Source organism: Fukomys damarensis, unplaced genomic scaffold (assembly GCF_012274545.1).
Source record: "Fukomys damarensis isolate Sample0158 unplaced genomic scaffold, DMR_v1.0_HiC HiC_scaffold_27, whole genome shotgun sequence".
In the NCBI taxonomy this organism is placed as follows: Eukaryota; Metazoa; Chordata; class Mammalia; order Rodentia; family Bathyergidae; genus Fukomys; species Fukomys damarensis.
Genome location: NW_022900939.1, coordinates 5,455,034 through 5,481,266, shown reverse-complemented (window position 1 = coordinate 5,481,266; position 26,233 = coordinate 5,455,034). Strand labels below are relative to the sequence as shown.

The window sequence follows — 26,233 nt, the reverse complement described above, 5'->3', positions numbered from 1 at the left end:
CTTGCTCCAAACTTGTAACATTTTTTTTAATCCACTACACAAACTCTGTGATTGGGTGAGAAAAGCGACAAAGGCTCTTCTTACCTTTTTTTTTTTAACCATTAAAGTAAAATCCATAATTTTCTACAGAGTACAACACAAGTTCACACAAAAAAGACATTTTCTTTTGCAAATCAAAACAGGAAAGAAAGGAAAGCTCAAACAAGGTCAAGGAAAAGCATTTCTACGGCTGAATCACGACTTGAGTTGATTGAATCCCGTTGCTGCTGCAGAACATACTGTGCGTTTGGTCATAGTGGCAATTTTTTTTTTCTCTTCACATTGTGAAATCACTTTACATTGTTTTCTAGTAGAAAAGGCAAAAAACTGTACAAAACCCCTAGTGTTAAATACAACGTTTGTACCAATAAAAAACTCACACAGGTTTGTCTCCAAAATGTAAAGTTTCTTTTTTTTTTCTTTTTAAATTATTCACAAAAAGCAGCTGGAAATCAGAAAGGCAGCTGCCGCTCCAGGGTCTCAAATCCATTAAAACCACCACAGAACAATTAAAACAATGAGAGAGAGAAAAGGAAAAGGAAACAATGTCCAACATTTGGCATTTGGTTTTATCCACAGGTTTTCCCAGAGCTCCTCTTGGAATTGAAAGTAAAATCTATTGGCAAACACATTTCTCAATCCCAGGGAGGGCAGCCTTGGCGCCCCTGCCGCGAGGCGGCTCTGTGCAGTCAGACTGTGGGCGCTGGGCCAGGCCTGGCTCTCCCACCCACTCCCCAGGGCTGGCTGAGCCTGCTGGACACTGGGGCCTCGCGGCTGCCCCTCCTGCCAGGAGTGGCCTCCAGCACGGCCAGGCAGCCTGCTGGGACCCCCTCTCCAGCCCAGCACGCACGGTGCTGACCAGGGCTTCCACCCCACCTGTCCCTCAGCTCCCCTCCACCCTCCCCAGACAGTCCTGTCCCCAGCGCTCAGGGCCAGGGAGGACCGGCCACCGCCTCCTCTCCTGCTCCCTCTTCCTCCTCAGACCAGCCTGCCCTCTCCTCTCCTCTGCCTCTCGCCCCTTAGACCCCGAGGCGGGACGGAGTGACACGAGGAGAGGCGAAGTTCCTCTCGGGAGCCAAAGCACTGGCTGGCCCGGCACCCGGGGACAGCAGCTACGTGGCTCTTCACCCAATCAAGAAGAGTTGTCCCCGCCCCGGCCCCCACCCCCGCAGCCAGCAGAGCAGAGCCAGGAGGAGCCTGCGAGCTGGGGTAGGCAGTGCCCAGGGCTGTAAACAGTGTGAAGACTGTGGTATTGTGCTTGTCGCCCAGGAGAGCGTGGGCAGGTGTGCTGCCGTTCAGTGCAGGGCGGCCCTCACGGTCAGAGCACCGGCCGTGCCGGGTGCTGGTCCTGCCTTAGGCCTCCCGCACCCCACAGCTGCTGGCTGGCTCTGTCTCCGCTTCTCTGCGCCCCGCCCCAACAACTCCGGGGAGTGGCCCAGATCCTGGGCACCCTGCTCAGACCTGACACCACAGAGGTGACAGTCTAAGTGCACAGGCACACACTCTACGGGCAATAGAGGAGAAAGTTGCCACTTCAAAATAAAATACAATCTTGAACAAAAAAAAAAACAACCCCACAACAATTTAAAACAGCTTCTTTGAAACCCTTTTAAATCGGTCAGTTTTTGCACAAACTATAGAAAACAGAGGTGAAGGTGATATATACAAAGGTGTGAAGAAGTAGCAGGAAACATGCAAAACTTTTTTTCTGAGCATAATCGTAGTGGGAAAATACTCAAAATAAAAACACAAAAAACAATACAAAAACAAAAACAAAATCAAAGCATCACATTTTGCTGTGGAGACTGCAGGACAAGCATGGAGGTGAGCCGCGGGCTGAGGGATGGGCCAGACGGGTCCCGGGTGCCCAACAGGGTCACCCCAAGGAAGACCACAGAAGAAAAGTGAAAGGACAGCTGGGGCCCGAACTGCAGCCGCTGTCAGAGAGAAGAGGGTCCAGGTGTGTTCTGCAGTCGAGAACTCAGAAGAACGAAAATAAGAACAACACATGTGGTCTCCTCAAGCCCCACAAACTGTATCAGCAAAATGTGCTCAGGAGCCTCAAAGGTTTTAGTGACACCCTTTATTTCATTGTTTACTTCAAAGTTGTCCTTAAAACTAAGCACACAGAAACAAAGCCTAGAAACAGACTGGCTGTGTGTTCACAGAAACACAAACACCACGCGGTATGTGCTAGCAGGGCTGCTCTGAAGACGATTACAAAGAATTGGAATCACAAAATCAAGTGGTTATCTTATGAAGTTCTAGAAAAATAGATTTTTATATTCAAATGCAAGTTTAAATATTTCCCCTTCAGCAGTCGTTCTAGCAAAACCAATTTTGGCAGCACAAAAAGGAAAAGAAAAAAAAAAGGAAAGAAAAAACAAAGAAAGAAACAAACATAATAAAAATACACGTCAGCATCAAAGATCAACACAAGGTCAAAGGTGAGAGTTCAAGCATCAGAGAAGCTGAAGAGACAGGGATTTGGACGATGTACTTGACGCCACATCGACATGCTTTAGGCACAACGATGAACAAACGGCAGGAATCTAGAAAAAAAACAAACCAGAAAGAGGGAGACCCACTGAGTTACACAGAGCAATACATCCAAACAGAGAGAGAGAACAGGACGCTCACTGTGTGGACAGCCCTGAAATGAGCGGGGCGGGGCGGGGCGGGATGACAGGGGACTTTGCACATGCTAACGATGGACACAGGGAAGAGTCAAAAAGGACACGGAGGACACCAAGAAAACATCCAGCTGCCAGAGACAGAAGGGAACCTAAGGCTTGGATTTCCCACACAGTGCCCAGTGGTGGAGGACGAGGTGGGGGGGTCCTCCCCCATGGGGAGGCAGATGCGGGCTGGGGGAGGGGGTCCTCAGCAGGGAGAGCCGGGATTTCTGCTCCGTCCTATGGGGAGAGCCCTCGGTTCCCAGAAATCCAAGCCCTTAGCTTCCACGCCTGCCCTGGCCACCTCTGTGGGACCCAGGAGACAGTGGTCTGGCCGCATTCAAGGCAAATGATTTCATGATGTAACCCAAGGAAGAAACAAAACTACGGCAGAAAACACATTGTAAGTGACACCTCCACGACAGAAAAGGTTTGTTCAAGACTTGACTGCGAGTCTCCACTCCCCGGGCTGAGCCCTCTCACACGGTGAGACTTGGAGGGGAGCAGCTTCTACACAAAACCATCTTTGGCCCAGGAGAGAACTGTGCTCAAGGGCAGCGCCGCTGTGGTGCGACACACTGGGCAGTGGGCGGGGGAGTGGGGCTGGGCCAGCGCTCCGTCAGGAGGGAGAGTGTGAGCAGCGGGATCGGCCTTGGTGGATCCGCGATGGCAGGCCACGCCTGTGCCCAGGACAAACCCACGGGCAACGGTGCAGTGGGGCAGTGGAGGGAGGGGCATGAGGGCATGGGGCGCATGGAGCTCTGGCCGAGGAGGAAGACAGAACAGAAGGTCGGGAGTATGGCGCCGGCAGCGCCCCGGGAGCACAGCTCTTTCCTCTGCCAATTCACAGCATTAATGCCTCCCCTCGGGCATGTTAGCCGGGCTGCTATGCCACAGAAAGTCAGTAGTTTCAATCATACACAGCACCCTGTGTGTACAACAATCACATTCTGGATTCTATAAAATCCTGGCCTTTTCCAGAGATATAATTTAGGTAATAAATATTCTCCACCCCGGAGCTGTATAAAACTTCTATAAAAATAGAAATGACATTCTTGATTCCAGCCGGTTGGGATTCAGAACAGTGTCTCCCCCAACCTAGCATTTTTTTTTGTTTTGTTTTATTTTTTATTTTTTGCATTTATTTAAAAAATCCCATCATGACCCTGGAAGCCTTTAGAAGTTTTCTCCTTTGAAACACAGGACACATTTCTCCCAGTGTGCAGAATTCAAGTTTACGTGGTTCCGCTTAAGAAGGGTATGTTTCACGTTTCTCAGAGGTCAACAGAGCCCAGTTATCACTGTGAGAAGGGAGTGGCTGTCCCCGCTCCAGTGGGATAATCCAGTACCACCCATCTGTAGCAAGATGGTCAGGCCCTGGCTCTGCCACAGGGACAGCACAGCAGGGAGCGCACACCTCTGACTCCCAGCAGTGACCCCTCTACTCTGTGCTCTGCTGTTGGAGAGGCCAGGGCGAGCTCCCAGGGACCCAGGCACCCGGCCCTTGGCCAGGGCTAACAGTCTGCTCCAACAGGGCGTCTGCAGGCTCCCAGCCCACGGCACTTCTCAGAGCAGAGGCAGAGAGCAGCTAACTAAGCGCGAGGACAAAAATGAACACAGAAATACTGAGGTAAATGAACACTAAATCCATCCGGAGACTGTAAACGTGCTGTTGTTTCTCTGTTCCCAAGGGCAGAAAATGGGACTGGCGTGGCTGAAGGAGGTGTCTGCCGTAACTGTGGGAATACACTACCCCTGGACGCCTCAATCAAGGAGGAAAGCGCACAGCACCGCTGCCTCTTCCTCGGTATCAAGTCTGGTTGTGGCAAGGCAGCACCCTGGACTGGAGGGGTCTTGTGACTCAGGATACTCAGGAACAGGCTCCTCCCCCACAACTGTGTGGCTTCTGACCACTGCCTGAGAGAGAGCTCACTCTGCAGATCTGCCCTCAGGAGAAAACTGTGGCTTGGGATGAACTACAAGGAAGGAGACCCAGTAATGTCATTCACAGAGGCCTTTTTTGAAAGGGGATTTGTTGGAAATGGGTCAGGGTAGAATTTGATGTTGATTTAATTAAAAATGACCTCCTTGGCTCTTTTTCCCAACAGCCACTGAACAGGCAAGGGCAATCTGATACCAGTGGAGGCTTGAAGGCCAGGAATGGGTGATGTCTCCCTGTATTATCAGCCCATTTAAGAGGTGTTTTACTTCCAGAGAATTGTTGACCCCTTCCAGGAAAGAGGGGCAGAAATCCAAGACAAGAATTTGAAAAATAGGTGGTAAAAACTCAGTCTATTTCCATGGAAGGCAGCTATGAAGCTGCTTTCGCCTGCAGCTGCAGGGCACTAAACGTCAGGTCATCCGCCCGTCCCCAGAGCGACTCGCCCTATGCACTTGGGGACACTCTTAGGGCCACGCTTTGTTCCACTTAGTCCTCTCTCTCTCTCGGGGTGGTCTGGGGCAAATCCTGATCTTCATCTTTTAAAAATATTTCCCCATTCCCCCTCCTTCCCAGGGCAGTTTGGTGTTGGTCCATCTCAACACACACTGGTTACAAACACAGCAAATTTTAAATAAAGGGGGGAAAAAAACCCTCAGGATATGGCACCTAAACTCCAAAGTAAAACACTGGAAACCAAAGCACAAACTTGTCCTCTGTACGAAGCGAAATTCCCACAGAAGGCAGTAGCTGAGTCTTCGGGGCAAGCTGTGCCTGCGAGAGTGGCAGGGATCAGGGTCCGGGGCTGCCAACACAGCCTCGGGGCTTCGAATCGTTAAGGGTGCTCCTCCCCGACTTACCGGAAGACCCTCTCACTCCAGTCTCAGAGGGGGCACTCAGTAGGGCTTGCTGTCATTCTTCGAACGCTTGAGCTGCACTTTGAGCCGCTTCATGCCAATCTGAAAGCCGTTCATGGACTGGATGGCAGCTTGAGCCGAAACTGGATTGTCGTAACTCACGAAACCTGAGTGTCCAAGCAGAAGCCCAGGTGAGGACCGGGGGAGCAAGGTGGGGCTCAGTCCTCTTTATTCGAGAGAGAGAGATGGCTTAGTCTCTCTCAAGTCCCAATTTTTCTCAGCAGGGACAAAACTCCAGAAATATCACGAGAAATATACTAATCCCTAACAGTACTACCTGATGTCTACCTAGCACTTTTTTTTTTTTGGCAAGACACTTTCCATACATTGTTTTTCCCTCCACAGCAGAGCTGAGGGCAGACATCATCATCTCCTCTCCAGAGGAAAGAAATCTGAGGCTTAGGAAAAGGTCACTTGGGCTGCCCAAGGCTGAGCTGAACAACAGCCCAAACCCAACTCCAGCTGGTTCTCCTATGGGTAACAGCAAGTCCCTTGCCTTTTCTCTCAGTAGTAAACTGCTCCACTGAAACCACCACCAGAAGAGAAATCAACATACCAAAACACTTGCTCAGGTTTGTCTGCTTATCTATGAAAACCTTGGCAGACACGACATTCCCAAAGGGCACAAACATCTGCAGCAGGTCCTGGTCTCCGAACTCCTGGGGGAGGTGGTAGATGAACAGGTTGGCTCCTTCCGGACCTTCAAAATATTCAAGGATGGAAAGTGTCAGTGCCGGCATGCTCACCATGGCCTTTCATCCGCACCTACACGAAACTGCCAGTCAACACACAGCGTCTCTGAGGGAGGAAAAGAGATTCTCCAAGTGCAAGGCAGGGGACCAAGGAGCAACCACCACCACACATGCTTCCCGCTGTGCCAAGGCAGGCTCCAAGGACGTCAGGGTTCTTCTACTGGCTGCAGGCCGGGGTGCTGGGCCAGCGAGTGGCACACTGTAATCCCAGCCCTCTAGAGACTGAGACAGACAGGCTGGGCTACATAGTTCAAAATATCCTGAACCACACAGCAAAAACCCATCTCACAAAACTGAAAAATAAAATAAAATAAAAGTTTAAGAATCCAATCCAATCCAGTCAATGCTGTTTCTGAAGAGATGCCCCCACTGACACAGCTCCAGGGCAGGAAGCGTGCTGTCTCAAGACAGGTGAGACAGGACCAGAGCAGCATTCCTTGCTACTATGGCCAAGGAAGGCATTTGTCTCTTTCCTACATTAGTGCTTAAACCTCACATGGTGACACAAAACCAGCAAAATCTACCTGCATGGGCTTTCTATTCCTACAAATCACTGCCAGGCCTTGTCCAGAAAGCTTCTCCTGAATTTAATTCCACTTAGGTCGAAGAACCTATTTTCCCACCACCCATTTCTACCACCCGCCGCCGGCTCTAATTCTTTGTCTCATCACCCATTTCTCCTCAATGAGGACAAGTACTGGTCAGAAAGTGAGGAAAATACCACATAGGATCCCCTGGTAGCTCTGTAACCTAGAGAGGGCTTTCTGACAAAATAGGTCATTGTCTAATGACGGCAGATACTGTCTAAAAGCATTGCCTCTTCTAGGGATTCTGTCTACTCCCTCCAAACACAGGGCTGAGCACCTCAAAGCCCCCACCCCGCAGCCTCTCCGTGCCTTCCAGCTCTGGTACTGGTTTGACAGCCACCCCTGACCCCAGCTCCCTGGCACTCACCTTCCTTTTGGCTTCCAGCAGCACCGATGCTCTGCTGTGTCAACAGGTTCTGGTTGTACAGGGTGGGGAGCGCAGCGGCAGCGTATTGCTGGATACCAGAGTAGGCCTGGGTGAGGGCCTCCATGGTGCTCCCAGTGCCATTTGAAAGGCCACTGCTGCCAAGACCACCATTTAAAGCGGCCATCCCTTGGTTGAGGAAGAGCAGGATTAATATCCTGGGGGAGCTCCACAGACACCCAAGACGGGTATACTTAGAGACACACTCAGAGTTCACCCCTTTTCTCTTAGCTTCTACCTGGTCAGTTTTGGATTAGAAAATGCCACCCGCAGATGTGGCTCTCCCTGTCACCTTTCTCCAATGGGTGGAAGAACCGACACCATTCACACCTGGCTCCATCCCCTCCTTTGGTTGTTCTGCCACTTTCTCATAACAGGTAGGATGTGGTAAAATACAGGTTCCAGGACTGAGGACTAAAAGGGGTACATGTGACCAATGAGAAGCTGGGTTTACTCCGTAATCAACTAACATTCACTGCGTGTATCCTATGTAATAAGCACCAGGCTCAGCACTGTACCAAGTGTTTTCATCAGCACTCTGCCCATGTTCTCAGCTCCCTAATAACCTTCCAAGGTTGTCTATCACTGCTACTTCTCCCACTGAGGGGAGGGGTGGGACTGACTCAGGTCTGACTTGAAATCCCATGAGCATTTCTAACTTTTCTGGGCCACTGTAATTATACTAGTGGCATCACTACCTGGGTGGGCCATGATAGGCTACTTACACAGGAATGGTCTGGTGACAATCAGGGCTGCCCCTTACCTGCCAAAGAGCCGACGTTGAGGCCAGCTGTTGCTCCAGCGAGTGTCTGCAGAGCTCCAAGTGAGGCTATGGGGTTGACAGAGTTACTGCTGCTGGAGCTGGGTGAGGACCCTGCTATTAGAAATCCAGGAGTTACACTCAGGCTATCTATAATAGCTGAACCCTGGAAACAGACTACATGTCCATCAACAGATGAATGGATAAGGAAAATGAGGTGTTTACATACAGCGGAGTACTACTCTGCCATAAAGAAGGATAAACTCGGGGCACTTGCAGCTAAATGGATGCATCTCGAGACTACAGTATTGAGTGAAGTAAACCAGACACACAAATTTAAGTATTGTATGGTTTCTCTTTTAGAGCCAAATAAAAGATAGTAGGAAGCTGGGATATCTTTTTCAAATGGGAAGGGGCACGAGAGATAGAACAGGGAGGGAAGGGATAAAGAATTAAGATGTGCCATGTAAGTGTACAACCCCCCATGACAAATGTAATAACCATGTACTCCAAACATGTACCAAGAAAATGTAATTTAAAAATTAAAAACAAACCGCCATCAAGCCATCACTTGTCTTCTCCTGTAACAGGAACTGATGCCTAAGTGATTCTATCCAGGGATTCTGCCTGCAAACAGGTTTTCTACTCTAGTAACTGTCCTTGCAGGACAGACACCAATGATGATTGTACAAACTAAAGATTAAGAGATTTCTCTTAAGTCAGGGACAATATTTGAAACTCTGTAGTTGGTAACCCAACCCCTATGGATACAGGCATTAATTCCTATTCAAGTAACACAGGCCTGCCTTACAACATGACACACAGAGGAGCTGCCTGTCCCACACTTACCTGAACTGGTGAGGACGCTGAGGGGACTGCTGGATGTAGTGAGAGCACTGGTACCACTGGGTGTGTTCTGAGCTGCGCTAGCTGCAGCAGCCAGTGCAGCCAAATTCTGTAACTGCATCGCATTGAGCCCTGCAAGAGCCAAAGCAAGAGTCAGCCAGCAGGCAGGGGTGGCCAATGTCCACTCCAGTGATGGCAGCAGAAGCAACGGTTCCAAGAGAGCCTTTTGAGCAGTATCACAGGGCTCCAAAAATGACACAGATATTGCTGGGCATACTGGTGTGTGCCTGTAATCACAGCCCTCTGGGAGGCTAAGGAAGGAGGATTTCAGGTACATCCCAGCCTGGGCAACTTAGTGAGATCCTGTCTCAAAAAATGAAATAAGGTGGGCAACCCATTTTATGGTCCCCCTCCTAGCTCTCTCTTATACAGAAGCTGTCTTCCTCTAAATATATTTTTTCCTATGCTAAACAAACAAACAAACAAACAAACAAAAAAACACCAAGGGCTGGGGATGTAGCTCAGAGTGAAGGTCCTGGGTTTAATCCAAAGTACCAATTAATCAATCAATGAAAAGAAACTGGAAATCATTTCTCAGAGAAGAGTTAGCAGACGAGATAGCGTCACACCTCAGGTGAGCATCAGTAATGGAGTGAGCAGTTAGGAAATCAAAGGAAGAGCATGTCTGTGCCCTACTGCAGGCCAGGGACCCCAGGGAGCAAGGCTTGAAGCTGAGGTGCAGAATGGGACTGCATCCAAGCCATTTATTCCGACTTTCCAGGGATTTGCTCTGTGCAAAGGAGGGAAAGAAGCAGAAAATGCAGAAGAGCCCCCACAAGACCCAGAAGGAATGACAGGAGACAGTACATATGAGAACAGCAATACCACAAAGAAAAAAGAAAACACCAGCACTTGAATAGCAGGTTTATCATCAAAAGAAGAGCAGAAAGCACTTAGGGAAAGACTTGCAAACAGAACCTAGATAACACAGTTCAGAGAAGAGGAAGAACTCTAAATTGTGCTATGGACTCTGTAATGGAAAGGAAGATTGTGTGATAGCAGTGGGCTAAGACGTGAGAATAAAAACACCACATCCACCACAATCTAGCAACTTTCCCAAACCACAGCAAATTAAACTCACCAGAACAAAGCAAACCACTATTACAAATTTTCACACGGCAAAACAAAGTTGTCTGAAGACTCTGCTTTTCTCAAATGAAATGCCTTGCTTCCCAGCGCAGGACATGCAGGCACAGGCACTCTTGCCTCCACTGACCTGTGAGCACTCGGCTCAGGTCTGTCTATGGACCCAGGTCACTATAAATCCAGGCATGGGTCCTGTGAAACACACGGCGCACTCCCCGGGTCCTAGCTGAGAAGCCACCTAAATGGAGGCCATCCTTGGCTGGAAAGCTCCTGCACTTCCTACTCAACAGAATGGCCTCAGCTCGCCCATAGGTGCTAACAGTTCTTTTCCATCTTCTTCCTCAACAGTGACTTAGGATGGTGGTGGGCAGAAGTACCCCTTGGAGCAATGTGACACCAACTAGCAGCCGAGCCACCTTACAAGACAAGACAGTTGGGCCCTGGGATGGTCAACTGAGCATTTCTGTTCGTTCGTTCTGTTTTCGCACAAACACTGCCAAGACTCAGCCTGCTGGCACCTGGGTCTGCTGGCCTGGGCGTTGTTGCTCCTCTGCGGTGGCAGCGGACACTTACCTCCCATCGGGTGGAGGCTGCTCAGGGTGTTGAGGTTCCCAGAGGAGGCAGTCTGCTGAAGGAGCTGCAAATAAAGCTAGACATTACACCAAAAAACAGAACAAGAGTGAGAGTGAGGGCTGGTTCTGCATCTGGGATAACTCTACAGCACAGCAAAGCGAGAGTGCAGAGGCCCCCAGAGAGGAAACGTCCAAGACAAGACCCCAAGCTGACACGACAGAAGCACAAGCCCTGTGACAGTGCAGGACATAACAACACAGAAAAAAGCACGAGGCCAGAAGAGAATGTGTTCAACGGACACTGAGCCACGTGCCAGTTCCCGTGCAGTGCACAGCACAGGGCGCAAGCTGAAGTCACCCACAGTCGACTGCTACCAACTACCTTTCTAGGCCCTCTCCCAAGTTCTCCCTACTCAGGCCAACAAATCTTACTCTGCACATGGTGCCCATCTGAATACACAGATTCTATTCCACACAGCTATTTTAATATCCTATCTGACCATTTCACAGTACTTCTTGGTGTTACCTTAACAAGTCATAATGCACCCATGACTCACCAGCTGCTCCCCAGTGCCCTATCTATGCAGCTCTATTTACCTCCTCTCCCGCAAACTGGTCTACATGGATTCAGATGACCAAATGGTGGACAGCTCAGTTCAAACAGGCTCTGGTAATGTTCTCCTTCAGTGACTGTCCCCGTCATGAGTAAAACCAAGCGGTTTGTCCGTGCACTTAGGGACTCTCTGAGCTTCTCTGTGACTTGGCAAGCCACAGCTTTCACCCAGTTAACTTAATGAAAACCTCTGCTCTATTCACACCCGATTGCTGTTCTTTATGGAGACCGGTTTTCTTCCACCAGATCCTTATTCAACCCCATTCCCATTGCTATAGACATATGATGCGGGTCCTGAATCCCTGTAGGGCAGAGGTCATGGACAGCTTTTAGGTTAACCTTCAGAAGGGCAATGAAAACAATGCAAATAATTTTTACCAGTTCTGTCTTTTCTTCTCCATTTTTCTTTTGGGCAGGGTCTCACTACATTACCCAGGCTAACCTCAAACTCACAATTCCCCTGCTTTGGCTTTCCAAGTAGCTGGGATCACATACAGACATGTGCTACCATGTCACCACTGTGTCTTCTAAAGGGGTCACAGCCCCCACAAAGAACCACTGTCCTAGTCTGTCAGCGCTCGGGTGGCTCAAGTCCACATGTCCAGAGCCTCTTAACGATGATGTGTCATCACCTACAGAGTCCAACAGCATCTGTACTTCGTCACTTCTGTCTTCTTAAATACCTCAGGCAAAGTGTTCTGTCCCAGCTGGTGGACTGTGCACACTGGACGTGTGGCACCTCCACCTCCTCCTTAAGGAAGAAGAGCTTTGCCTGGCATGGTGGTGAACACTTGTAATCCTAGCACTTAGGAAGCAAGTTTGAGATCAGCCTGGGTAACATAGTGAGTTCCAGGCCAGCCTGAGCTGCACAGCGAGATCCTGTCTCAAAACAATATAGTTCTTATGACTTATGCTGGCCGTGATTCTTTGAAGGGTTTAAGCAGTAATAGTCATTTATATCGTATTGAAAACCTAGTCAATCTAAACAAATCTGAATTGGACTTCTTTTGTAACATGTGACTCAAACGCAACAGAGATGAAATCAAAGGAAGTCTAATTAAAATTTTGTAAAATCAAATATATGCTTATAATTCTCATGTTGATCTCTTGACGTTTCAGTCCACTGACAGAAACATTTATCATGTTTTTATGCTTTTCAGAGAAGACTCAATGAGGATTTTTTTGTTGTTGTTGTTTTTTTGAGACAGGGTCTCACTATGAGGTTGAGACTGACCTGGAACTCACTATGTAGCCCAGGCTGGTCTTGAACTCACAGTGATCCTTCTGCCTCAGCCTCCCGAGTGCTGGGATTACAGGCGTGAGCCACCACACCCGGCACAATGAGGATTTTGATTCTGTGCTTTGCCTCTGATGAAAGAGATATGGAGAACGATGCTTGGTAGTTAAAATTCCCTCAGGGAGTTATCTCTTGGAGTCAGGGAAATTTGAGACATTTTTAAATTTTTAAATGAAATCAAGATTTCACTTTAAAACTATAGCAAAACCCTAAGATATAGCTAAAGACACCAGACAGGAGAGAAAGGCAGACAGACAAATGTGACTTTAGGCACATCAAAGTGCCTGAATCTTTGCACAAGATCTCTGCATGCAAGAAGCTGTAAATGCCGCTGTGTTTGTCAGCGAGGGACAGCAGAGGAAGAAACAGCTGGGAGCTTGCACAGCCTGCAGAAAGCACAGCATGAAGACTCACTGCTAAGTACTGCGGTCCGAGAGTGTTCAGCCCAGCCAGGTTCCCCCACACGGATGCCGCGCTGATCTGCTGCATCTGCTGCTGGAGCTGCTGGGCCATTCTCTTCTGCTCTTTGTCCTTCTGCGTATCAGCAAACTTCACCACCATGGGGGACGAGCAGCCCTAGCAGAAACCAAAACTAAGGGATCAAATCGCTCCTTTGGGGTGAAGAAAAAAAACTTTCTGATAGGTCCCTCTTCCCGATAAACATGTGGCAAAAGACAATTTAAAGCAGCAACTATTTCCAGTATGTTTGTTTTTATGCTTTTGGTACCAGGGATGAAACTCAGGATCTTGCGCTTGCAAGGCAGGTGCCATGCCACTGAGCTAAATCGCCACCCCTCCAATACGTTAGTTTTATTTATTTAAGGATTTATTTTTTGAGGCCAGATCTGCCTATGTTACCCAGGGTGGCTTCAAACTCCTGGGTGTGAGGACAAGTGACACTTGTGCCTCAGTTTCCTGAAGAGATGTGACCACAGGCACACACTACTACTATACTGAGATCCAGTGTGTTAATTTGAAAGAAAGTACTGGGTTTTTACCTAAAGACAGACTGCCTAAGGCAATTCATTATTATGTAAGCTGCTGGACTCTGATGGTCAACCCTCTGTACTCTCAAGAGAAGTGATTTCCCCTTTCACGTACGTGCTCCCTACCTCCATGGTCTGTGCTTGGTGCATTGCCTTGATAGCCGTCTGTGCCATGGCTCTTGTTGTAAAAGTCACAAATGCACAACCTGGTAAGAGAAGAGTCAGTAACTCATCCATTCACTTGTTGCACTTTATTTCTCCCAAACTAAGACTTACTGGAAAACAAGCCCTAGCATGATTCTGCCCCCAAAAGAAGCGCCAGTTAAGATCATCAGCCATGGTTGGGCGTGGTGGTACATGCCTGTAATCTCAGCACTTGGGAGGCTAAGGCAGGAAGATCGCTACAAGTTCAAAGGCCAGCCTGGGCTTCTCAGTGAATTCAAGACTGGCCTGAACTTTCAAAGCAAACTTTTTTAAAAAAAAAAAAAAAAAAAAAAAAAAAAAAAAAAAAAAAAGATAGCAGACAGACAGACTCACTCAGTATGTCCACTGCAACAAATGATGGATATAGTGAATTATAAAACAATATTATTGATATAACATTAAATATAAATGATATTACTGGCATTAATATTTTAAATAAACGATGTATGTATTTGTAAATACCCAAGCGGGTACCTTTGGACAAGAGGTAAAGGCCTATTTAAACAGGTGAACTCAAACTGGGTGTGGTGGTGCACGCCTGTAATCCCAGCCCTTGGGAGGCTGAGGCAGGAGGATCGCTGTGAGTTCAAGACCAGCCTGGGCTGGCTACATAGTGAGTTCCAGAGCAGTCTGAACTACCTAGTGAGACCCTGTCTCAAAAAACAAACAAACAAAAAAAGATGAACTCAAGACTTATTGCCAAATGAGCAGAGTACAGACACAATGCATGAAAAGTGTGTGCACTTGATAATGGACAGACATCACGGTGTCTAACACGAATCCTCCTAACTCCATCATCATGTGTTATAATGGAGATACTTAACGCATTTATGTGAAATAAATGTTTTCTGAATTTTGGTGGCTGCAATTTTTTGTTGCTTTTGTTCTTTTATTCCTATAACTGTCATCATTTTTGTTGCCACTCCTGTCTCTTAAATCTTCAATTAACACTTGATTTAATGAAACATTGTAAAGCCCAGTGTGCAAGAGGTTGTGACTTTAGTGAGGAATTCAAGGCGTAAAATCACTGACAGCTGGGTTGCCAGAGCCCTTTGAGCAGGAGAAGAAGTCATTTAAGGAGAGGTCTAGGGCCAATGGTTCTTTACGAAATGGAGTTGGAAAACCTTCAGGCCAGAATTCAGAGTTTGGAGAGTTATGATGTTCCAGAAAATACAACTGTATATAGATTTCTGTACATAAATAAATGTGGATCATTCTACGGCGGGGTGGGGGTACACCTCCTGAAAATAAGCCCTATTCTATCTTCTGGAATAAAAATTAATATAACCTGTCTTATTTTGGGGGGAATATAGTTTATCTGACAGACGCTGATTTGAGCACCTACTTCATGCCACTACTGTGCTAATGACATGAACGTGGTCACCGGCCTCAGGAGCTTATGACCTGGTAGAGGAGACAGGTACATCATAGTGGGCTAAGAAATGCTCGAATGAAAGCCCAGGAACCCATACAAAGGACAAAAAGTGCTTGAGGGAGGAAAAAGGAATCATATCCTCACGTTCATCTACAAAAGAAAAGAAAATGTGGAGGAAGAAGTGCTTCCATCTGGTATTATGATCCTGAGCACACAGAAAATATTTTAATACATGACACTTAAGTATACAGTGCAACTCTTAGGGTAGTTGGTGGCTAACCTGCAGAACACCAATGGTCAGAAGCCAGGTGCCCGTGGGAAGCAACAGACCCAACTGCCTCACCAGGACAGGGGTACTGAGGCGGAGTGGGGGTGGGGAGGTGTGGCTACAGATCTGATTTCCAGGGGTCCAATTACACAAACTCTACACAGAAGACAGGCATCTTTAAAAGCTAGAAATATACCACCTCGGCTCAGGCCATCAGGTCCCCGCAATATCCGGCACTCTTCAATCTGTCCAAATGAAGAGAACATGACTCGGATGTCATTTTCAGTGCACTTCTTGGAAATCATACCAATAAACAGCTTCCTGTCTTCCACTGCTAAGAGAGTAAAACACAAAATGCTTAAACAATGTTACTAAAGGGCAGTGCAGTGCAGACTTGGGAGCCAGGCTACCTGAGGCAGGGATCCTGGGTCTGCCTAAGACCCTAATTTTAGATTGCAAGACACCTTTTTTCTGTGTAACTTCGTATCTCCTCTTGTAACAAGTACAATCTTAAAATTACACATACTTGGAAGTACTTAGATGAAATATGGAGGCTTTGGGCCTTTGTTAAATTTATTTAATTTTTTACTGGCTTTCTCACATGATTAATAGATAGCCAGGTCTGCCTCTAAGGGCAATTGCAGGAATTAAATGCAAATACTTCCCAACTTCCCTAGTACCTAGTATCTTTGCTCCTTCTAGCAATACTATGAAAGAAGAGGTTTTCAAACAGCCACTTCTAATTGAGTAGAAAAACTGTCTACTTTCTCTTCTCTTTCCTTCTACTCTGAATGATACTTTGATTTTTGTTCCCAATGGAAACTCTAGGAATTCAAAATTAACATCCTTGATTCCGTGAGCTTCTTACAGACACAATAAGAACTTTCAGCTCATGTTACATATTGTTCTGCTGTTTTGTTCAAATGAACCTTAAAGAGCCACTGCCACCCAGTTTCCCAGGGACTCTCTGGCTCACATTTTCCCTTGGGAGCCACATCTTCAAGAGCACACTGTACACAGGTGTTACAACATGGCCCCTGGGAGACGACTCTGCTTCTCATATAGTTTTCTAAGTTGGCTTACACCAGATTCTCTTCTATATAAGGAAGACTGAGCAGAACTGGGATTAGAGAAGATACAGTTGAGGAATTAGAACAAAGACGATCACAGACCTCCACCCACCACCAACTTTGGTGTCCTAACAGCCATGATACTAGATTCCTGTCTGAAAGCTCAGCTAAGCCTGAAAGTCTGAGCTTTCCTTCGGCTCCAGTGCCCTGTTCTGCACTGCTGGGTTTCATGACTGCACTGCTTGAGTGGAACGTGGCCTCACCCTCGTTGAGCATGAGCTCAGGAAATGATTTTCTGGAGGCTAAGCTCTCCTTTCCAATTTGCTCATCTCCGCCTCATTTTTGTCCATAAGAAATTACTTTCTGAGGGCATTTCAGTTCATTTAGAGTTTTTGTAATATTTCTCTGCCCACTCTACTTTTATCATTTATGCCTTGTACTTATTAAAAACAAGCAAACAAAAAAAACAAACTGGAGATGACAGATTTTTTACAGAATGGTTGAATCCAGGTAGCACAAAGGGCAGCAAGAAAACTAAGAAGAAATCTCCTAAGGGGAAGACATGATCTGTCTGCTTACCGTTGTTCTTCTCACTGTCAGCAGGTTTCATCTGTATAGGATGATGCATCTGAAAAGCAAAAACCACAAACATCACCTCCATGTCTCGGGACAGCATTCCAACCTGAAATGAAGACTGAAAGACACCTAACTAAAGCCCTAGGAGACTCTGCAGCATGTCTGCCTCATGAACATTCCCCACAAAACACAAAAGAAGCCAAGGCTCTTGGCACACAGAGATTTGCTTTAAGCTCATCTTCTTTCCATTGTCCTTTCCATCAATTCCTGCAGCAGCTCCCTCTCCCTCTCCCAAGACAGCTTCCAGCCTATGCCCGAGACATGCAAGCACAGCCCATGCATCACAAGCACAGCTCTGTTCTTGAGGAGCCTTCTTACCCCAGGGAGGACTTTCATGTTGTGAAGAGCATTCTGTGCTTCTAATGCAGCTTTACGGGTGTAAAATGTAACAAAACAGCACCCTGAAATACACCAGATTTTTAAAAATTAAGCCAGTACTCTGAAAACAATGATACTTTATATTTTTCATTAACCACACCAGAAAGATAAAGTAATTCCATGCTTCTAGATTCTAAACTGGTTTCAAGCTTGCTCACATTTGCACCACAGAACAGATCACAGAAAGTTGCTCTAAAATTGGTGACAGGAAGATGCATGTAGATCTGCTATCAGCACTGCTGAATGTCCACTCCGCTGCCCCTTTTGGAAATAGCTCAGCTTTCCTTTCCCTTTGTGCAGGTTATGGCAAACAAGTTGTCTACATCCCTCCTAGCAGATTCTGTACTGTGTGAGGGCTCTGTAATTCAGTCCACAGTCTCTAGCCCCTTACCTTAGTTAAAACCCTAAAGAAAACCGTCTGAGGTGGTTGACTTCAATTTTAGTTTTGCCACTCCATTCCAAGACCAATGGAGACGCTCCCATGGGTCTGTCTCTTGGAAGCTGAAACTCTCACAAAGGACTGCCCAGATCGAATTTACAAGCTATCCTCACAATGTAATCTTCATTTTTAATTTCTAAGCCATTAAGTAAGTTTGGCTTGGAAAAATACAGCTCCTACAAAAGGACAGATTTGTTTCCCTATGTGACTACAGAAACACCCTGGCAACAAGGGACAGAATGCAGCTGGTAGGAATGACGTGTCATTCTCTGAACCCTATCACAAACCCAGAGACCTTACCTTTGCTCTGAGGAGGGTTTTGGCTCCTATCCCTTAGGACGTTGATTTCATAGACAGCACCATACTGTTCAAAGAGTTCTCTCAAGTCTTTCTCAGACCAGGTCCTGGGAACCTGGCCCACAAACATCTTGATAGCATCAAGATCCGGTTGGTCTGGGTGGTCCAGGGTGCCGTTCATCTTCTTTGAGCTATGTGAGATAAAATGACACTTACATTATATATTTTTGTTGCATTCCAGAGGGAGTTTTCTTTTCTTTAATGATCTCAACTTCTTTCTGAGAAAGTAGGAGAAGGAAAAACAAAAAAACTCTGCTTCATTCACTATTTTTCCCCCATTAAGTTTATTGGTACATTTTAGGTATACAATACAATTACATTCACCATTGGGATCTTATATCTTTACACCCCTTATCTTGGTTCTTATTTTTCCCCGTTCCCCTGCCTTCTCTTCATCCCTTCCACCCTTCCCTATTTACAAAGGATTTTTTTTCCTTATATTTTTTTTCTTTTCCCTTCTTTCCTTTCCCCCATTTCTCCCACTTCCCCTACTCCTTTAGACCGTTTCCTATTTCACATTACCAGTTATGCATTTCGATTTTTAGTTCACTATTTCTATTCATCTTACCACAGTTTCCTGTCCTTCCTCAACATGACCTCTCTTTCCATTAGATGTCAAAGTCATTCATGTTAGGGTACCCTAGTGTTAACTAAGAAACTGACAATGTCATTTCTTGTCTAGTGTGAGAATTCTCAGAGGAATTTGGAGGATCTTGCTTCCAAAGCAAGATCTAGTTTTAGTAATATTTAAGCATTGCTGGGGGGGGGCACACCTGTAATCCCAGCACTCAGGACGCTGAGGCGGGGGTATCACTGCAAGTTCGAGACCAGCCTGGGCTACATAGTGTTCCAGGTCGCTGAGGCAGGAGGATCACTGCAAGTTCGAGACCAGCCTGGGCTACATAGTGAGTTCCAGGTCTCAAGTACACAGTGAGACCCTGTCTCAAAAAAACCAAAAAAAAGGGAAGCATAATCAACAAAATAAAACAACAACTGACTACAGGCAGAGGTCAGGACTCTTTAGAGTATCCAAAGACAGGGATAGGTTTCTTTCCAGTCATTGCTATTACAGAAGCACTAGATTCCCAAGCCTACACTAAGAACTGACTAAAATACTGGCCATTGAAGGTGGCTGACTAAAACATAACCTTGGTGCTCTTGAGTTATAGCCCCGCACCAAAACAAAGCTCTACCTCTTTTTTTTTTTTTTTTTTTTTTTTTTGGTATGGGGATTGAACTCAGGTCCTTGTGCTTGTGAGGCAGGTGGCACAACCACTGAACTAAATCCCCGGCAAAGCTCTACCTCTTAAACTACTAAACACAACTATAATATTAAATCATGTTACCATCACCCTACTCCCCCCAACAATTATCTAATGAACTACTACTGCTCCAAGACAACCAGATGGATTCCCGCACCAACAGCCATTATTGTGAGGTCCACAAATTCCTTCAGTCCTACTGTAACAAACCTATAACACTATTTTAATATCTTCATTCTTATCTCTGCTACTGTCAAGGACACAGGGGGAGTCTACACTCAGAAGGTATCATTAATTTCAGTCTTTCTGCCACTGTTTGGAGATCTGACTCTTAACATTTATCTAAACCATTAACAATTTAAATTCCAAAAAGAACTAGCAGGATTAGTTTTAGTATTCGTTGCTCAACAGAGAAATCATTTATTATATTTAAATCTTCCAGGTTTTTGTTTTGGAGACAGGGTCTCACTACGTAGTTCAGGCTGGCCTCAAATGAGGCAATCCTCCTGCCTCAGCCTTCAGAGTACTGGGATTATAGCTTGCACTACAACGCCTGGCTAAATCTTCCAAGTTTTGATAGCTACTCATACAAATACTAGTTTTCTTTAATGGAAAACAAAGGTTTTCCACCAGTATCTTCTGAATAATTTTTGATGATTCTTAAGAAGGTTGGGCCAGGTGCAGGGTCACATGCTTTATAATAATCCCAGCATCTGGGAGGCTGAGGCTAGAGGAACACCATGAGTCTGAGGTCAGCCTGGGCTACACAGTGAGACCTTGTCTCATAAAACAAAACAAAACAAAACAAAACATGTGGAATCTATGAAAGCAGTTCAACCTCTATTTTTTAAATTTCTAAATCTCAAAACAAGAAATTGCTAAATTTCCTGTAACTGAACACCCAGTGGTTGTTTTCATATCACTTTTGCAGAATCTAACACAAACGAAAATTTTTTTTGTTTTGTTTTGTTTTTTTGAGACAAAGTCTCTGTAGTTCAGGCCACCCTTGAAGGGTATAGCCCAGGTTGGCTTTGAATACTCAGAGATCCTCCTGCTTCAGCCTCCCCAATGTTGGGATTGCTGGTGTGTGCCACAACTGGCAAACAAAGTAAATGTTAAAAGCCATCAGATAAATGATTGTAGACCAACTCTTATCTCTACACCTACCCATTTTCTTCCTAGGATTTAAAGAGTACTAAATTTTTGTTTCTCTTATATAGTCAACACCTTTTAGCATCACCTAGCTATATCTCTTCTCCTGTTCATTTGCACTGCCACACGTGGTAACGCCACACTCCTAGTTCAAAGTTAGCCCTCAAATGTGGGATGGGATGAATTTCCTGCTAATGGTCACAATAGTCCCCCTTATTTAAGTTAACCCTGCCCAAATGAGTGTTGTACACACAAAGTATTCTCAAACTGAAGAGCATGCACTATTTTCTATGACTAGTTGATTGCCACAGGATCAAGCTGCTCCTTTTAAAAAGTGTTCTGGAATGTACTATTGATTACTCACTCACATCTGGGAGGCACTGCAAAAATATCAAGTAACTGCTCAGAGAGACTTAGTCTTTTCTTTTCTGAGACAGACTCTCACCAAATTGTCCAGGCTGGTCTTGAACCTGGGATCCTCCTGATTGCTGGGATTACAGATGTGTGCTACCACACCAGACTAAGAAACTTAATGTTCTAACAGAAGCAGGCCACCACGTTAACAAAAGCCTTCTGACTAGTGAAACAATGGGTGCCACTTCCTACAATCTGCCCCCAACAACTTTAATTGCCAGTTTTAGAAGCATTTTACTGAACTGTTGCTAATTTTTCATATTTCTATTCTTAGGAGAGAGAGAGAACACAGAACTCCAGTGGTGCTCATATATGTTTCAATGACTAGGAAGTGGAAGAGTTCTTTCTGAAATGAGGCAGGGGCTTATTAGTTTGCATTATTAGTTTGCTGCCAACTGCTCCAGGCTTGTCCCTGCCCTCTAGGTCTGCATGTTATTTCGTGCAAAAGCACAGTCAAAATTATGTGGCTTCCAGCAGAGCCCAAGCCAGCGGAGACACGGATGCAAGACAAGTCTGAGTTTGCTCTTTTCTTCTCCAAATACTCCCTGATTTCTTAGGTTCGCCTGCTCCTGACCCCTTTCTTCTGCCTGCCAATTCAGTAGCCAGCAGGATTCCCTGGAGTGGTCTACAAGGAGCAAGGCAGTCCTCAAACTAGCACTTGGGAAATGTTTGCAGAAATTGGTTTGAGCCACTTTAGGCATGTTCAATCTAATCATAAATGTGAAATCTAAGCTCACGCTTCTTTTTACGAAGTCATTTTTATGGCATCTTACAAGGGGGTGAGGGGTGAGGCCTGAGGCACACCGCCAGATGCAGTGAATTCTTCAGCAAGACGAATGCCATGGAGAGACCCTATAGCTTTCCTTCCTTGAGTGAACCCCGGCACGCACTTACCAAGCTAGCACTGTCACACATGCTACATGCTGGGCTAAGAAGAGCAGGGGGCTTTTCTCAGAGCTCAGGAAAAGAACAGTTCAAAATGAAGGCAGGGATGTTAGCCAGACAGGAAAGAGAAGCAGCTACTGGTCTACCTGTATACACATCAAGCAGTCCCCCATTCCTCCAATGCTCTGTGTGTAGAAATGAGCAACAAACACTGTACTCTCCTCTCCCATGCATGGTCCAGTGCGAATATTGTCCTTAAGGTTCAAAGTGACCACTGCCTAAAAAGCCCCTGGAGACAGGATTCAGTGCGATATGCCAAGAGTCTTGCATCATTGATTCATTCTGTTCATCACTAGATACACTCTCACATTTGTGCCCACTTCCTCACCTGAAGGAATGCTAAGCAAGCTCCGTGGCTGATGTTTGTTTCTCCAGTCCTGAGACTGAACTCAAGGCTTTCGCACTGAGCTACACTCACTGCTAGGCCTTTACTTTTTAAAATTTTGAGACAAGGTATTGGCAGGTTCGCCTCAAACTCGTGGCAAGCACAAGGGGGAGAGGGAGGGAGAGAGGGAGAGAGAAGGAGCAGGAGGAGGGGGAAAGAAAGGAAAAGAAAAGAGCAGAATATGCAGAACAAGCACAATGGGGGTCCTGGGGAGATGGCTTTGAGGTCTTCTGGCTGCAGAGTTCTGAGGAACATCACTGCCTAGTCCACGTGTATACCTAAGGAAACACCCGAGACTGTGCTAGCTTCAATGAGTATCTAACACCTTTTCTTCCAGCCAAACAAACTGGCAAACAAGACTTTCACATCTGTTTAAAAGCCACTTCTGAGCTGGCTGTGGTGGCGCATACCTATAATGTCAGCACTCTGGGAGGCTGAGGCAGGAAGATTGAAGTTCAAGACCATCCTGCAGAACTTGCCAACTTTGAGAGACTCTGCCTCAAAATAAAAGTTAAAAACAATGTGAAGCTCGATATGAAGGGCCCAGGTTCATCCTTCATAGTGGAGGAAAAGAGGCATGCTTTTTATTATTCTCTCCCTTCTGCTACTTGTTGATTTCCCTCTGTCCATTATACAAATAGAAAATATCCAGATACTTACCAGTCCACCTGCCTCCCAGACAAGCATAACCACACGCTGCCACCACCAGACCCCCAAGCTCATATACTGGGCCATGGAAAAATGCGAAGAGAAATGTATGAAAACGAAAAGGGCCAGAAATACAGGCCTGAGCTACTTATCAGTTCTCTTGTGAGAACAAAACACACAGTGTGTCTATACTGTGAGAAGTAACTTTCACTGGGTAAAGGAGGGCCTTCTGACATGTGGGATGTCATGTTAGGTCCTGAAGCTATCAGGCAACAATCTGCTTTTGAAGATTTTCAGCCTTCTTTTCTGAGGTTTGGAGGAAATATCTGGAGACCTTATATCTGCAATCACCTCCAGCCTCCAAATTGAAACAAAAACAAAGACTACTTTCCAAGTTTTCACTATGGTGCCAGACTCGACCTTTCCCAGGGCTGTGTAAGACTGTCACTGCTCTGGGGACAGTGGCAGTGAACGAGTGGAGGGATACAACTATAACGCCCCACAGATCCTATACACATGTCCACACTCTGGAAGCAATGGCTACTATGGCTTCACTCCTTCTAGAGGAGGGGAAGTGTGTGCTGGGACTGAGGCTGAATGGACCAGTCGGCGAGGACAGGCACATGGGATGAAGGGACAGACACCGGGGTGAGGAACAGTAACAGAAGAGAGGAGGAGTAAGATAACCTTAGAAGGGCAGAAAGTGGGCAGAGAAAGCAGAACAGAAACCTGGGGGAAAGCGAGGGGGAGAAAATACTACAAAGCTGACAAGAATAAAAAGGCAGGTTGGCGAAACCCTGTCACGACACAAAGACAGGCTTGGACTTTATTCCAAGATCTTAAAACAAGAGAGTCATCAGACTTGCCTTTTAAAAGACACTGGCAGGGGGATGGGGATGGGGATTTAGTTCAGTGGTTCCGCTGCCTGCCTCACAAGTGCAAGGTCCTGAGTTCAGAACTTGGTAAAAAAAAAAAAAAAAAAAAAAAGATATAATCTAATGATCTAATGAAATAAAGTGGGGAAACATAAAAATCCACAGGATTACTCATAAAGTACTCCAAAGATTGCTCAGGCAGGGCTGAGCAATTTGGGGTTAGGATCCACTAGGTCTAGGGGTTCAGCTAAACTCTGAGGCAGCAAGGGAACAATTCGGGAAACATGAGGGAGCCTCCATACAGAAGCATCTGATGAGTAGTTTCTAAAATAAAGTCACAGAGATCAAACAACAATGGGAGACAGAGACAGAGACTAGAGAAGCAAAAGCACATGGATACTCCTTTAAACAAAAGGCCTGAGACACAAGCCCTGGAGAACCATCTGCTGCTAGGGTGTAATCAAAGGGAAACCAGTGGATGCTTAAGGGTGACCCATGTAGAATCACAGACACTGATTCCAAGTGTGAACAGGGCCCAGGCCCCCAGAACTTCTAGAACAGAGAATTTCTGCTCTGTTGTAGAGAAATTTAGAAATAACACATATTGTTAGATAAATTCCCAGGCAAATCACTTCAGCAAGAAAACTGCTAGCTTAGCCTTTTGCTAACGTAGGGCTGAAAATCCAGGGAAGGGTTGGGAGTGGTGGTGCACATCTGTGATCCCAGTACTTGGGAGGCTGAGGCAGGAGGACTGCATGAGTTTGAGGCCAACCTTGGCTACATAGTGATTTTAAGGCTAGCCTAAAGGAAATCAAGAAAAAAGAAAATCCAAGAAAGAGGTGGCAAATGCATACCATTCTCAAGAACCTTTGGAGGCTGGGCTGTGGCTCTGTGGTACAGCACTTGCCAAATACTCATGAGGCCCTGGGTTCCATCCCTAACACCAACATATACACAAAAAGACCTTTCCTATTTCCCTCTCTCCCTGTCTTTGTGGTGATATGCCCTGTACCTTACAGGGTGGACCCAACATGGTTTAACTACTACTCGCTCAGATATAAAAAGATAGCTTTACATTTATATGCCAGGCCAGGAGCTGACAATTAACTCAGGCAAGCCCCTATAACTCTGTCAAGTAGGTTTCTTATCTGGAATGGAGAAGAAACAACCATGGCCAAAATTTTGGTGAAGATGGATGACTAAAATAGAGGGACCTGGAAAAAACAGTAGAATATTCCACACTCTGATTAATTCTAACTCTGAATACCTGCATTAAAAACAAACAAAAACACTGAGCCTGCCTGGCAAGCACAAGGTCCTGGGTTTAATTCCCGGTACTGATAAACAAAAAAACCAAACACAAATGGAAAGGGGAACAAGAAAGGGGGAGGGAGAAAGGAAGGGACAAGAAAAAAAGTAAAAATGTAAGAAAAAAGTGGAAACAAAGCATCTGCATGGAGGGAGGGAAGGGGGACTTACGGGGTGAAGGGAATGGGAAAAAAAGAAGAGGCACGATCTATCATGTACGGCGCAAATTCTCCATGACGAGTGTTGTCATTATGTATATCTAAAGTGTACCTACAGGGCCAGGGATAAGCTCAAGTGGTGCTGTGCCTGCCTCACAAGCTCAAGGTCCCAAGTATGATCCCAGTACCTCAAAAAACAAAGCCGGGTATGGTGGTGCATGCCTGTAATCCCAGCACATGGGAGGCTGAGGCAGGAGGATCGCTGTGAGTTCAAGACCAGCCTGGGCTACAGAGTGAGTTCCAGGTCAGTCTCAACTACATAGTGAGACCCTGTCTCAAAAAAAAAAAAAAAAAAAAAAGTGTACCAATAAATATTTGCAAAATGGAAAAAAAGAAGAGCTGATAACAGAGGGCACTGAAAGCTCAGTGCTGTTAACACTAAAAGAAAAAGGAAAAAAAAAAACCCTTGGGAATGCATGAAAACAGTTTCCTGCCTTTTTCCAGCATATGAATTGCTTGGGTTTTTAGTTTCAAGTGGTGTTTATGCTATGGGTCGTGGTCTGGATTTCATGAAATAGTGGATTAGTCCAACCTCTTAAAAGATGACAAAATGCCAGGTGTGGTAGCATACACCTATGATCTCAGCACTTGGGAGGCTGAGCAGGACTGCCTGAGTTTGAAGGCAGCCTGCCTAAAGAAACACGCCTTTAATAAAAAATAAAACGGGGCTGGGAATTTAGCTCAGTGGTACCACAGCCTGCCTTGCAAGCATAAGGAGCCGAGTTCAAAACCCAGTACAAAAAAAA

General features: G+C 46.0%; 1 protein-coding gene across 15 annotated transcripts in view; it reads right to left on the bottom strand.

The window, feature by feature from the left end:
- The window catches only part of Celf1 (CUGBP Elav-like family member 1), a 55,836-nt gene that overhangs the window by 3,782 nt on the left and 25,821 nt on the right, over positions 1-26,233 (bottom strand). For 5 of the 15 annotated variants that reach the window (XM_010612413.3, XM_010612412.1, XM_010612411.3 and 2 more), the window contains 12 exons: positions 18,224-18,411; positions 17,425-17,507; positions 17,050-17,098; positions 15,600-15,734; positions 13,680-13,759; positions 12,982-13,143; positions 10,659-10,734; positions 8,943-9,071; positions 8,097-8,210; positions 7,277-7,462; positions 6,127-6,270; positions 316-5,677 (listed from right to left, as the gene is read on the bottom strand). In XM_010612413.3, coding sequence (XP_010610715.1) covers positions 5,550-5,677; positions 6,127-6,270; positions 7,277-7,462; positions 8,097-8,210; positions 8,943-9,071; positions 10,659-10,734; positions 12,982-13,143; positions 13,680-13,759; positions 15,600-15,734; positions 17,050-17,098; positions 17,425-17,507; positions 18,224-18,401 — 1,464 coding nt within the window. In that variant the 5' untranslated portion in view covers positions 18,402-18,411 and the 3' untranslated portion in view covers positions 316-5,549. Of the gene's footprint in view, positions 1-315; positions 5,678-6,126; positions 6,271-7,276; positions 7,463-8,096; positions 8,211-8,942; positions 9,072-10,658; positions 10,735-12,981; positions 13,144-13,679; positions 13,760-15,599; positions 15,735-17,049; positions 17,099-17,424; positions 17,508-18,223; positions 18,412-26,233 lie in introns of those variants that run through there. The other 10 variants (XM_010612401.2, XM_010612402.2, XM_010612403.3 and 7 more) reach the window with 10 other exon arrangements.